At 44.5% G+C, this 12,197-nt stretch overlaps 1 protein-coding gene across 1 annotated transcript in view; it reads right to left on the reverse strand.

The window, feature by feature from the left end:
- The window catches only part of plcl1 (phospholipase C like 1), a 65,362-nt gene extending 58,546 nt beyond the window's left edge, over nt 1-6,816 (reverse strand). Inside the window, exon 1 of the mRNA XM_061089287.1 lies at nt 6,643-6,816. Within this exon, the coding sequence (XP_060945270.1) occupies nt 6,643-6,816 (174 nt within the window). The remainder of the gene's footprint in view (nt 1-6,642) is intronic.
- Between the last annotated feature and the right edge of the window lie 5,381 nt (nt 6,817-12,197).

Consider the following 12,197-nt stretch of genomic DNA (forward strand, 5'->3'; position numbering starts at 1 on the left):
ATCAGAGTGGTGCTGAATGGAAGAGGCAGGAGAGGAGCAGCAACACAATGTGGATTCTGAGTGCAGCTGGAGGAGGAGGCAGGGAGGGATCAGAAACACACATGGCTCTGTGTCGGAGAGGAGACGGAAATAAACTCAAATCAAACACAACCAGGGATCCACCGAGGAGTCTTTAGAGTTCTCCTCACGTTAAACAACAGGAGGCTCATCTGTGCATGATTCACTTTAAAACAAGGTTTTACATCAGAGGTTTAAAACCTGAGCAGCAGACGGGACCTGGAGCAGCTTCAGTCAGAAGGTTGGTCCCACACACGGGACCAGGCTGAAGAACATCTCTAGTTCAGAGAAAGAATTTTTGCTCTTTAGTTTCCTCTTTGCTTCAGGCAGCTTTGTTAGGGGGCGTGTCAGATTATGCAAATGTACGGATCGTTGACGTCACATGACATCACGATGACATATCAGTGTTTTCTCCTTTTATCAAAGACTTTTTTCATTCGCTAAACTTTAACATCCACAAAAAGACCTGCTTGGATTGTTTTTGACAGGCCTCAGAATGAAATTCCTCACAACACAACATCCTCCAGTGTGAACTTGTGCAAACACACCTTCCTCCCGCTGCCTCTCCACCATCACTGCAACAACACAAGATAAAACAGTTGCTGTCGGGACCATTTTCAACTCGTGGATTTGCTGCTTCTCTATCATATCCTCATATTTCACATCCTTTCTCACTCGGCTGCTTCTGGTCTGGATTCATCCTCCCAGTCTTGTTACTGTGACTCATGAGGAGGCTTTAGATAAAACCAGATAACGTATCGATTCACCGAGCTGAAGGATGCATCAAGGATCTACACTGAAGCCGGAGAGAGAGACAGCGAGCAGTCAGGCGACCAGCTTCCTGTCAGAGACACGTCCCACCACGGCGTCCCCTGGGCCTCGTCCTGGAGAACCTGTCCATGTGTGTGTTTTCATTCGCTCGTGTGCAGACTCGACTGTTAATCCCACTCCGGGTGTTTGCCTTCTGGCCTGTTACACAGTAATGCTGTGAGCTAATTGCTGATGGTTTGCCGGTGGAAAATTAATATACCAGCCTGACCCTAATGTGTTTAACCTGATTGAGATTAACGTCCCTTTAACTCGCGCTGAGTACGAGAGGAGGCGGCCGCTGCAGCTCATCCGAACCGAAGTGGCAACGGCCTGAATAACAATGCATGAATGAGGGAAACGATCCTGAATGATGAAATGCAGTTAGAGATTTTCATTTAGGCGAGGAGCAGATATGGGAGAAATTCTCTCTGAGCAGCCCGACAGAATATACACGAGTCCATCAGAAAGATAAACCCTGATTCACAAATCAATTTTTATTAGCTAGAGAGAAAATGGGAGTTTGAAAACTCTTGTGCTCGGCTTCACTCCGCTGCAGCTCGACATCTCTCTGCTGCCGTGCATCCTTCAGGATTTCCAGAGGGCCTTTCTCCAAAGCCGGAGCACATATAATTGTTTTCTTATTAAACTGGAGAAGGGGGAAGAGTTATTTCTGGCAGAGCGGGTCAGGAGGTGACTCGGCTGCTGGAGCTTTGTCAAGTCTTGGATTGGACATGAAACTTTCCCGCATGAATCATCGGCTCAAGAGATCACCGAACGCACAGGAAACTTCTGGTTCGGTTTAATATAAAGTTTCAGATATGAAGTTGTGTAATAAAGTGGATGAATTAATGCAAAGCTGCTGTTTGAATGCAATCATGGGTCAGTTAGATTCTCTAGAGGCTCGGTCTGGTTAGAACACAACAGCATCGGTCCCGTCTCCAGAGGCTGAATCACCAAACTGCCCTCGAGCCCGAGGTTCATCCGGCTCACTCATCACGCCCATGAGGAGTCTTAAAATGTGTTATTCTCACTAAAGAAGAATGTCAAGTTATTGTTCTGCATATTATCCAACAAAGTTTTTATTATTTTCTCCCTTAAAAACTGACAAATAACTGATTCAGTTGACAAATCGTCAATTTTCTAACTGGTCGGTGCAGAATTGGATCTTTGGACACAGTTTGCAAATAGCTTGACTCTTTCATATCGGTGGGAAATCAATAAAAAAGATAAATTAAAATAAGATAAATCCCTGACCTGCAGGATCTGACTTGAATCTTTGGCATTTCCACAAATTTCTCGACTCTGTGTGTGCGTGTCCCGTGCTTGTGTGTGTGTGTGTCATGTGCGTGTGTGCGTGTGTGTGTGTGTCCCGTGTGCGTGTGTGTGTGCCAACACGTTATTCTCAGGTTCAGGTGATTGTACGACTATCAGCTCGACCATGTCAGTTATTAATGTCCAAACTGTCTCACATTCCCTCAGAATTGTAAATTAAATGTTATCTGCTCTCGCTGGTATTTCAACGGAGAACACCCCCCCCCCCCACACACACACACACACATACACACATACACACACAACACACAGAAACTGAGTCTTTCCATGCACAGGAGATCCACAGACTTCCAACATTATTAGATTATTATTATTCGTCAGGGTGAATTTGAGGAAATGTGCATAAAGCAACTAGAACATCTCCTGGAACATGAAGTCCTGGAATGAGGAGCCAGAACAAAAGGATCCAGAGACTCAGACAATGTGGAACAATAAGATTTGAACAACCTTAAAGTTTATTATGTGGAAAAAAACGGGGGAACCATGATGATGATGCGGTGGAATCTCCTCTCCATTACACCCACTCGACATGCAGACTCCCGCTAAAGATGCAATTATTGCCTCCGTGCAACAGTTGAGAGCCTGCAGACGGAACAAGGGCGGCCTTAATTGCCTGCATGTGTGTGTCTGTGTGTTGTAGAGGAGTGTGTGTGCAGAAGCTAACGTGTGTTGTCTTAGTAATTCGAGCTGTGGGAGCGAACCTCTGCCTCTCGACTGGGAACCTCCAAACAAATCCCCCGAAAATGAGCCGTTTAATCTGGAACGCTCTCATCCTCCAACCTGCCAGCAGGGCTTCACTTTTATAAAGTGAAAGTGAAACACACTCGAGCTGCCTTCAGATGGATCGACAAGAAACCTGCTGGAACGCTGCACTTTGACATTTTAATGAATTTCTAAAGTATCTAGGACAGCACTCGACACGACAAACACCTGAAGTCCTGTGAGTCCCATCGAGCTGCAACTAGCTGCACAGATTCATAGAAATCAGTCATTCAAACACCTGTTCTCTCTCACAATGTTAAATAAAGTTTAAACAAAAGTCCAGGATCTGCCCTCTGGTCTGGATCCAAACCAAACTGTTATTGTCTACTCTGGATTTATCGTTATCCTGCGGACAGACAAACAAACCAAGCCCTGAAAACTGAGGGTTTCCAACAGTATTCCATGTTCCTGCCTCTTTATACGTTAAGATAAAGAAACAATATGTATTGTGTCCTAACTTATTTCATAGTTCAGTTTTTATAAGCATCCTTTAACGAACTCAAACACCCATAAACCTTAGAAGTTTGTGGATTAAACATCAGAAGCTGAAGTTTCAGCCTGAAAGATGAGAAAACGTAGTAGTCTTTCTGTTTGAATGGAGAAAATGAATGAAGGGCTTCATCTGGTTGCCATGGTAACATCATGATGGTACTACTCCCAGCATCAGCACCTTCAGGCGCAGTACTCCACAGTCCTACAGTACTCCAGAGTACTATAGTACTCCAGTTATCCACAGTACTCCACAGTACTCCACAGTACTACACAGTACTCCACAGTACTACATTATATCTTTAAAAATTACTAATCTCTTATTTAAAGAAAGTTGCGAGAGAGTAAATTCAACCTTGTGATCTGACGTCAGATGTTCAGTCTCTAAACTGTCAGATTGTGAAAGTGGGGTGTGTGGGGGGGGGTGGGGGGGGTTGACACTGAGCCCCGGCTGTCACCGCTGACCGGCGCCTGTCAGCGACATCACTCCTCTCTGTCACTTCCTCCACCGGCTGCAGTCAAAGGCCTCTCTGTTCTGCTGCTTCTGCCAGATGAGGCTCGAGACCTCGGTGGAAACCACGACCTTCCCTGTGACCTTCACTGTGACCTTTCCTGTGACCTTTCCTGTGACCTTCCCTGTGACCTGCCCTGTGACATGGAGCTGAGACATGGAGCTGGACATCAGCGTCAGGCGGGAGACGGACTGAGAAGGTCACAAACCTCCGTCAGCTGCTTTCAACGTCACACCAATCGAGTGACCTCAAAGTGACAAGTGCTCAGATCATACTAAAGTAAAAGTACTGGTACCAGAGAGTAGAAATTACTCCATTACAAGTCTACATACAGGAGTACTGACGTCTAATCAGCAAAATACACCTAATGGATTAAGAATATACCGACTGTTATACCTTTATAAATATATCTCAGGGATTTTAGAAGTGTTTAACTGCTGCAGCTCGAGATGGAGAAACTTTGAGCAACTTTGACCTTTAGCTGATGAATCAGCTCGTCCAGGAAAAGAAAAAACATGTGAACGGATGGGACCTCGTTACCACGGCTACACGCCACCATCACTACTGGCTTCAAATTACATCAAAATTACAATATGGCAGCACCGGCATCAGGGAAACAAGTCAGTGGAACATGGCGACGGATTTGGATAAAAATTGCTCATTCCTGGTACTAAAAACAAAGTGGATTCTTAGTTTCAGGTGATTCAAACCTCGTGAAAACATCCTTGTCGTCAATAAATCCTCTTAAATCCTAGTAACTACAGATGTGAGATCAAGAACTATGATAGTAAAGTACAGGTACTTTGATTTGACTCTTGGGTAACTGCACTTGGCCTCACTCCACCACAGCGGCCGGTGGGAAAGCTGAGAACCTGCGGTGAAGAGGCTGATCCCCAAACCTGATCCTCCTGCTGCCTCCATCCCGACCAGTGACCTGCAACCTGAGCACTGGTGAGGAGGCTGGAGAAGCCGTCACCATGACGCCTGACCAGTAGCTAACTGGTCTCCACTGCCTGAACCCTGAGGCTGTGAGAAACCAACCCAGCTGCAGGAGCCACTGGTTCCAGACACTTTCCGAACCATGGAGCTAAATCCTTGAAAATATGTCTCAGAGCTCAAAGGGAGAAAAAGGCTTTAATCCTTTAAGATGCTTTTAATTTGCATGTTCAAGGTTTCTCTCTGACACGGTACACGGTGATCCTGTCACCTGGGAATGCGGTGAGGCCACTTTACTCTACGCACTGTGGGAATCGAACATACGCACGTGTGATGCAAGCGGACGTGTTATCAGCTGCCTGGGAGGACACAGGTGGGAACTGGTGTGTGAACTGGTGTGTGAACTGGTGTGTGAACTGGTGTGAAACCAGTATCCCTCCTGTGTTTACTCCAGATTGTTAGAGAGACACCTTCTTGTTCTTCCACTTGTTGCATCGTTCACCACAATCACTACTCTACTTGTTCTGGCACCATTTCTCCCAGTGCACGTTTCTGTCTTCACGTTCTGGGCACTGGGGGCTAACTGGTGTGTGAACTGGTGTGTGAACTGGTGTGTGAACTGGTGTGAAACCAGTATACCTCATGTGTTTACTCCAGATTCTTAGAGAGACCACTTGTTGCAGCCTTCACCACTAACACTACTCTACTTGTTCTGGCACCATTTCTCCCAGTGCACGTTTCTTTTCTCACTATCTGGGCACTGGGAGCTAACTGGTGTGTGAACTGGTGTGTGAACTGGTGAGTGAAAGCAGTATCCCTCCTGTGTTTACTCCAGATTCTTAGAGACACCTTCTTCCACTTGTTGCAGCCTTCACCACAAACACTACTCTACTTGTTCTGGCTCCATTTCTCCCAGTGCAGGTTTCTTTACACCACTATCTGGGCACTGGGAGCTAGCTGGTGTGTGAACTGGTGTGTGAACTGGTGTGAAACCAGTGTTTACTCCAGATGTTCTTCCACTTGTTGCATCGTTCACCACAAACACTACTCTACTTGTTCATGCTCCATTTCTCCCAGTGCACGTTTCTTTCTCTACACCACTATCTGTGCACTGGGAGCTAACTGGTTCCAGCAGGAGTTTGAACCACTGGTGTGGGAACTGGTGTGTGAACTAGTGTGAAACCAGTATCCCTCCTCTGTTTATTCCAGATTCTTAGAGAGACACGTTCTTCCACTTGTTGCATCGTTCACCACAATCACTACTCTACTTGTTGGTTCCATTTCTCCCAGTGCAAGTTTCTCTACACCACTATCTGGGCACTGGGGGGTAACTGGTGTGTGAACTGGTGTGTGAACTGGTGTGAAACCAGTGTTTACTCCAGATGTTCTTCCACTTGTTGCATCGTTCACCACAAACACTACTCTACTTGTTCATGCTCCCAGTGCACGTTTCTTTCTCTACACCACTATCTGTGCACTGGGAGCTAACTGGTTCCAGCAGGAGTTTGAACCACTGGAGTGGGAACTGGTGTATGAACTGGTGAGTGAAACCAGTATACCTCATGTGTTTACTCCAGATTCTTAGAGAGACCACTTGTTGCAGCCTTCACCACTAACACTTCTCTACTTGTTCTGGCTCCAGTTCTCCCAGTGCAAGTTTCTTTACACCACTATGGGCACTGGGAGCTTACTGGTTCCAGCAGGAGTTTAAACTGGTGTTATTAACAAGCACTGGTTTCCTTACCTTGATGATGCTGCTCCGGCGGGGGGTCGCCCTCACGGACTCCAGCAGGATGGTGTCCGTGTCCTGGCCCCCCCCACCGGGGAGGACCACTCCGCTGCGCCGGCCGCGGGACGTCCTCGGCGGGATGAAGTCCGGAGCTGTGTCCGCGTCCCCGTGTCCGTCCCTCTCAGACATGACGATGATGAAGATGAGGGATGAGGATGAAGATGATGAAGAGGAAGAGGAAAGAGACTCTAATGAAGTGGGGTCTGATAAAGTTCGACTTGGCTGGGACTCGGTGCCATGGAGGAAGTGTCTCCGGGCAGCAGGAGACTAATCACCCGGGTTCGGTTCGCTGTCCTCGGATCTTCTCATCCTCCCTGGCCGCAGACAGGAGCTGGTTTCAGGCTGAAGGTCCCAGTTGCTCTCGGTCTCTTTCCCAGTTGCTCTTGTACTGGTTTCCAGTCAAACCATCGCGCACGGACAGGAACCACTTGGATGAATTACGCGCAACAAGTCTCCAGTGTTCCCCGGGTGCGTCGCGCTGCAGGCGGGCAGGACTCGTGGATAGTCCCGCTCCAGAAGCTCCAGCAGCTCCAGCAGCTCCAGTAAGACCAGTAGCTCCAGCTGATGGGACTGGTCTGAGGCACTGGGAGACTCTCCAGCTCCCGGTGGACCCCCTGTCTCCTTCCGCGTGTCCCCCCGGTCCCACGTCTCTGTCCCGGGTGCAGGAGGCCGGTCTGTGCGCGTCAGGGATCCGGATCCGGTGTCTCCTCCTCGGGACTCGATCTGGACTCCGGAGGCTCCGCTGAGCTTCAGGAGCAACAACACCAGACTTTAGACGAGGAGCTGGAAGAGGAGTGACAGCAGCACCTCCTCCTCCTCCTCCTCCTCCTCCTCCTGGCTCCTCCTACACCCCTGGTACGTGACTGACAGGTGGAGCAGCCAATACGCGCAGCCTCCAGGAGATTTGGAGGAAACCTGAGCCTCTGATTGGTGGAACAGCGACTCCCTCAGGTAGAGAGGGATCCGCCCACTTAGTGTCTAATGACCACACACACACACACACACACACACACCTGGACTGATGTCTGCTTAACTCCTTATTTATGTATTATGGAATATGTGTAATTTGTGTAGTTTCCTAAAGTCAGTTATCCAGCATTTAGCATTTAGCATTTCACTTTTTACTTCACTTTTTATATCCTTTATCTTTTATATATTTTTATTCAGAAATGCTTATGTCAAAATAAATGTTACTTTGTATAAATATTGGTAAAAAGTGAGTAAATAAGAAGTAAACAGTGAGTAAATATATACTGGTTTCCTATTTTTTATTGCTCTCCTATGTATGTTGTATTTATTGCGTTTTTATGTTTCTATGTTCATTATATGCACCAATAACCAGAGCAAATTCCTTGTATGTGTAAACGTATTGGCAATAAAAAAATACTTCTGATTCTGATTCATTTATTAATAACTTTTAAACATCAGCTTTCTGAATTCAGCCGCCAGCTGGATGCAATATTATTCTACAGTCTTGTTTGTGCTGTGACTGACAATAACGTGAACCTTGAATCATTTTTAATATTTATATTTATATTCCAAATTCAACACACTCATTATTATCACTTCAAATTATCTGATTTATTAAACAATCGAGGAAAATGTTGAAAACCGTCCTGACGTTGTTAAACAAAGTTCTTCACCAAGTTTCATGGAAATCTGTGAAGTGGTTTTCAGCATAATCCAAACAAATGCTGAAAAAAAGAAACTCTTCTATGGCAGGAAATAAACTTATTTTATTATTATTTTAGAGGATCATTATAATCTGTTATTTACTCCTAATATTTGTATTAGTTTTATATATCATACAAAGCACAATTTAAAATACGGTTTAATAATAGTTTAACAAAATACCATATCACAAGAAACCACACACTATTAGACCATTAGCAACCAATGACAAGTCAGAACAAAGAAAGAAAGAAAGAAAGAAAGAAAGAAAGAAAGAAAGAAAGAAAGAAAGAAAGAAAGAAAGAAAGAAAGAAAGAAAGAAAGAAAGAAAGAAAGAAAGAAAGAAAGAAAAATAAATAATCGATCATAAAGTAAATAAAAGAGAAGAACAGCATCCAAACGTTTAAAACCAACAATCCTCTTGTCTGTTGTGAGTCTGTGTTACTTTCCCATGATGCACCTGACTCACATGTGGTGCCCGGCTGACCTTTGACCTGTGATCATTGTCCCGTCGGAGTGACGGCCTGAACAGTAAAGATCGCTCGTCAGTGCCCGAGCTGCAATAAACGTTCGATCCATAACTCATCGCTCGGACACAACTGTCTTTTCCCCTCGTGGGCTCCGGAGGTCAAGGGTCAGGGTCACGGAGACAGCGGCGATTTAGTGTCTTGCACGAGGACACGTGGTCAGCGATGGTCGAGCAGCAGCGTCTCTGTCTGGAGGAGACGATTCATCCTGAGCTGCAGCAAACACCTCAGACATTCATCCTGGAGACTTCCTGCAAGATAACGCACCGGCTCATCAGTACTGGAGAAAGTATTCAAACATTTCACTGAGGTGAAAGTACAAATACCTCATTAACTTTATTTATCCTCAGGTAAATAATATTAATAGATAATCTGTTGATTACAGATCTTATGCATCATCGGACCCTTGAGAAAATTCATCTATGCAACAAGAGGCTCAACATTTTAACTATTTGTCATCCAGTTCATGATTAATTTAATTATATTTGTTTATTTCACCCCTACTGTATAACCGTAATACTCATACTGTTTAATATTTATCCCGGCACTTCTTTTCTTTTTTTTTCTTTTTTTGTAGAATTTTTCTGTATTGTTTTGTGTTGTGATGTGTATTCTGTGTAAGCACACTGAGAAACACTTTACCAAGTCAAATTCCTTGTTTGTGTAAACTTACTTGGCCAATAAAACCTGATTCTGATTCTGATCAGGACGGAAAACTGAACAATTCAGACATTTTAAAAGTATAGATACATGTTTAGATTTGCTCATTGATTCCCAGTTTCATGTGATGAACAAAGTTTAAATCAAATCCGTGTGGATGAAATCGTGATTTGAGCTCCTGGGAGAATATGTCAGATAGAAAATATGAATAAGTCTCAACTCACAGAGAAAGAATTCTCATCAAATCTCATGTGAAATAAAATACACTTTGTGACTCAACTTCATCCAGACTTTAAAAGATTAATTTTAAACTCTGGATGAAGTTGAGTCACAAATCTTTCATGAACTTTGAGTCACATTTAGTGGAAGAAAAGACTTTGAAGGTAAAGAAGCTGAAACTTAAACTCACCGACTGTGTGTGTGTGTGTGTGTGTGTGTGTGTGTGTGTGTGTGTGTGTGTGTGTGTGTGTGTGTGTGTGTGTCTGTGTGTGTGTTGTGTGTGTGTGTGTGTGTGGACCTTGAGCCACACAGCTGTGGAATGTGGTCAGCTGGTGGCGCCTATTAACGTGCGGCGCTCACCAGTCTCACCTCAGCGACGGAATCTGTGAAACTCGTGTTCATTCGCAGGAAGAAGGAATTTCACACGTTTTTCATTTTCTCATATCGACCGAGTTTCGAGAATCAGACGTGAAGCCTCAGTTTATACAACGTGTTACTTCACACACACATTAACACTTTTACTGTTGTACCGGCGTGTTGTGTTCATTTTGAAATCCACGTCCACCTTGTGTCTGTGTGAGTGAACAGCCTGAGGAGGTTTAACACATTTAAAAGATGCAGAAACATTAAAGTTGACTTTTTGTGGAAACTCTTGGTGCTACGCTAACTGTTAGCTAGCTGCGAACTGTGGCTTCAAATATGAAAGTGCTGTTGATCTGCACAGATTTTAAACTTAGGCTGTTTATTAAAGCAGACGAAGACTCTGGGTCCAGAAAGTGAAGCCGATCTGCAACCGAATTAAACCTGCATTCTCTCCTGAGACCAGCAGGGGGCGACTCCACTGGTAGTTTCTATAGAAGTCTACAGAAAATGACTCTTCTTTTCTCTTTTTAACGTCAGTAAACATTAAGAAGTTTATGTTTCAATCTCTGGTTTCAAGTCTTCTTCAAACAGCTGATGTTCATTTAGTAAATTATGATAATTTAGAGTCAAACAGACCATAATGCACCGGATGTATGGGGGGGTGGGTACCACAGTGTGATTGACAGGTAGTATAGTCCAATGGGTGCAGGTCACAGGTGTTAGTGGGCGTGTCCTATAGCTCTCCTAACTTGAGGCTTGAAACCAGCAGCTCACAAACCAATGGGTGACGTCGTTTCAACGACACAGACGTGAAAACAATATTTCCTTTAACTTTTCCTTTAAGGTGTGTTTTGCCCCTTTTCATTTATTTCACATTAATCTCAAAACAAATCTCACAGACGTCAGTTTAATAAGATGAATAAGCACAAACTGCACATTATGGTTCATGCACAGTATCATTGTGAATAAAGTGGATTCATGTTGCCTTTAAATCCTCGCCTGTCTGTGTGTAAAGCTCATTAATGTCCCTCAGGATCATAAATAAGAAAATATCAAAGTTGCTTCTGTTTAAACTGAGCTTCCTGTTTATTCCTTGAGGATATTCTGATCTCATGTCTGACATTTTAACGCCAGGTCACAATCCACCGCTGCTGCAAAGTAATAAACAGATTCCTGAGGTGACGAGTGAATCAAAGACTCAAATAAATGGTGTTTTGATCTCAGGGTGAAAAAAGTCACATGAGTGTTTCTGAGTGTCCCTGCGCTGAAAGTCGTGTGTTCCTGCGATGCTGCCACCACGGTGTCAGAAGGGAGGTCCGACCTGTGAGTGTGTGTGTGTGTGGTCATGTGTGTGTGTGTGTGGTCATGTGTGTGTGTGTGTGTGTGTGTGTGTGTGTGTGGTCATGCACGTGTGAGAGCCCATGTGTAGAATGTGGTCAGCACACAGGTGCACGATGTTCTCTTGTCGTCTGCTCGTGGCGTCGGAACCTTGAAAAACAAAGTGAGGCCGAAGCTCCTTCTCTTCTCTCCTCCACGTCAACACACGTCCTCTGTTTACTCCTCAGTTCTTATTGGAGCGAATCAAACATATAAGGAGCAGCAACTTTCCCAGTGTTTACTTGAGCATCTCTCACTCTGACAGCTGTATAGAACATTCAGCTTTGAACAGGCCTCAGGAATCAGCTGCCCTTTGTTTCCTGTGAATCTACAGCAGCCGAGTGAATCGTTTCACAGTCAGAGGCATAAAATAACATGTTTGTTAACAGTGACACTGAGGAGAGATTATAAAATTCTCTGTAAAACCACAAACGTACTGTCAGCCTCTTATCTTTGCTGCATCAGGTTATTTTCCTCTCTGCAGGTCGACAACTACGAGATATTCAGAAAAACAACTTTCTGCAGATTTGCACTAAAGATTCGCAACAAACCACAGATTAGAAATCCCTCCTTTAGTGACACATTTAAAAAACTGCTGACAACTCATTTCTATGATCTTGTTTCCAATAATTCAACCTTTGTTTTCTTTTATTGTAACATTAACCTTTCTCTGAGCCTTTCTTTTTATCTTAT

Source organism: Limanda limanda, chromosome 16 (genome assembly GCF_963576545.1).
Source record: "Limanda limanda chromosome 16, fLimLim1.1, whole genome shotgun sequence".
In the NCBI taxonomy this organism is placed as follows: domain Eukaryota; kingdom Metazoa; phylum Chordata; class Actinopteri; order Pleuronectiformes; family Pleuronectidae; genus Limanda; species Limanda limanda.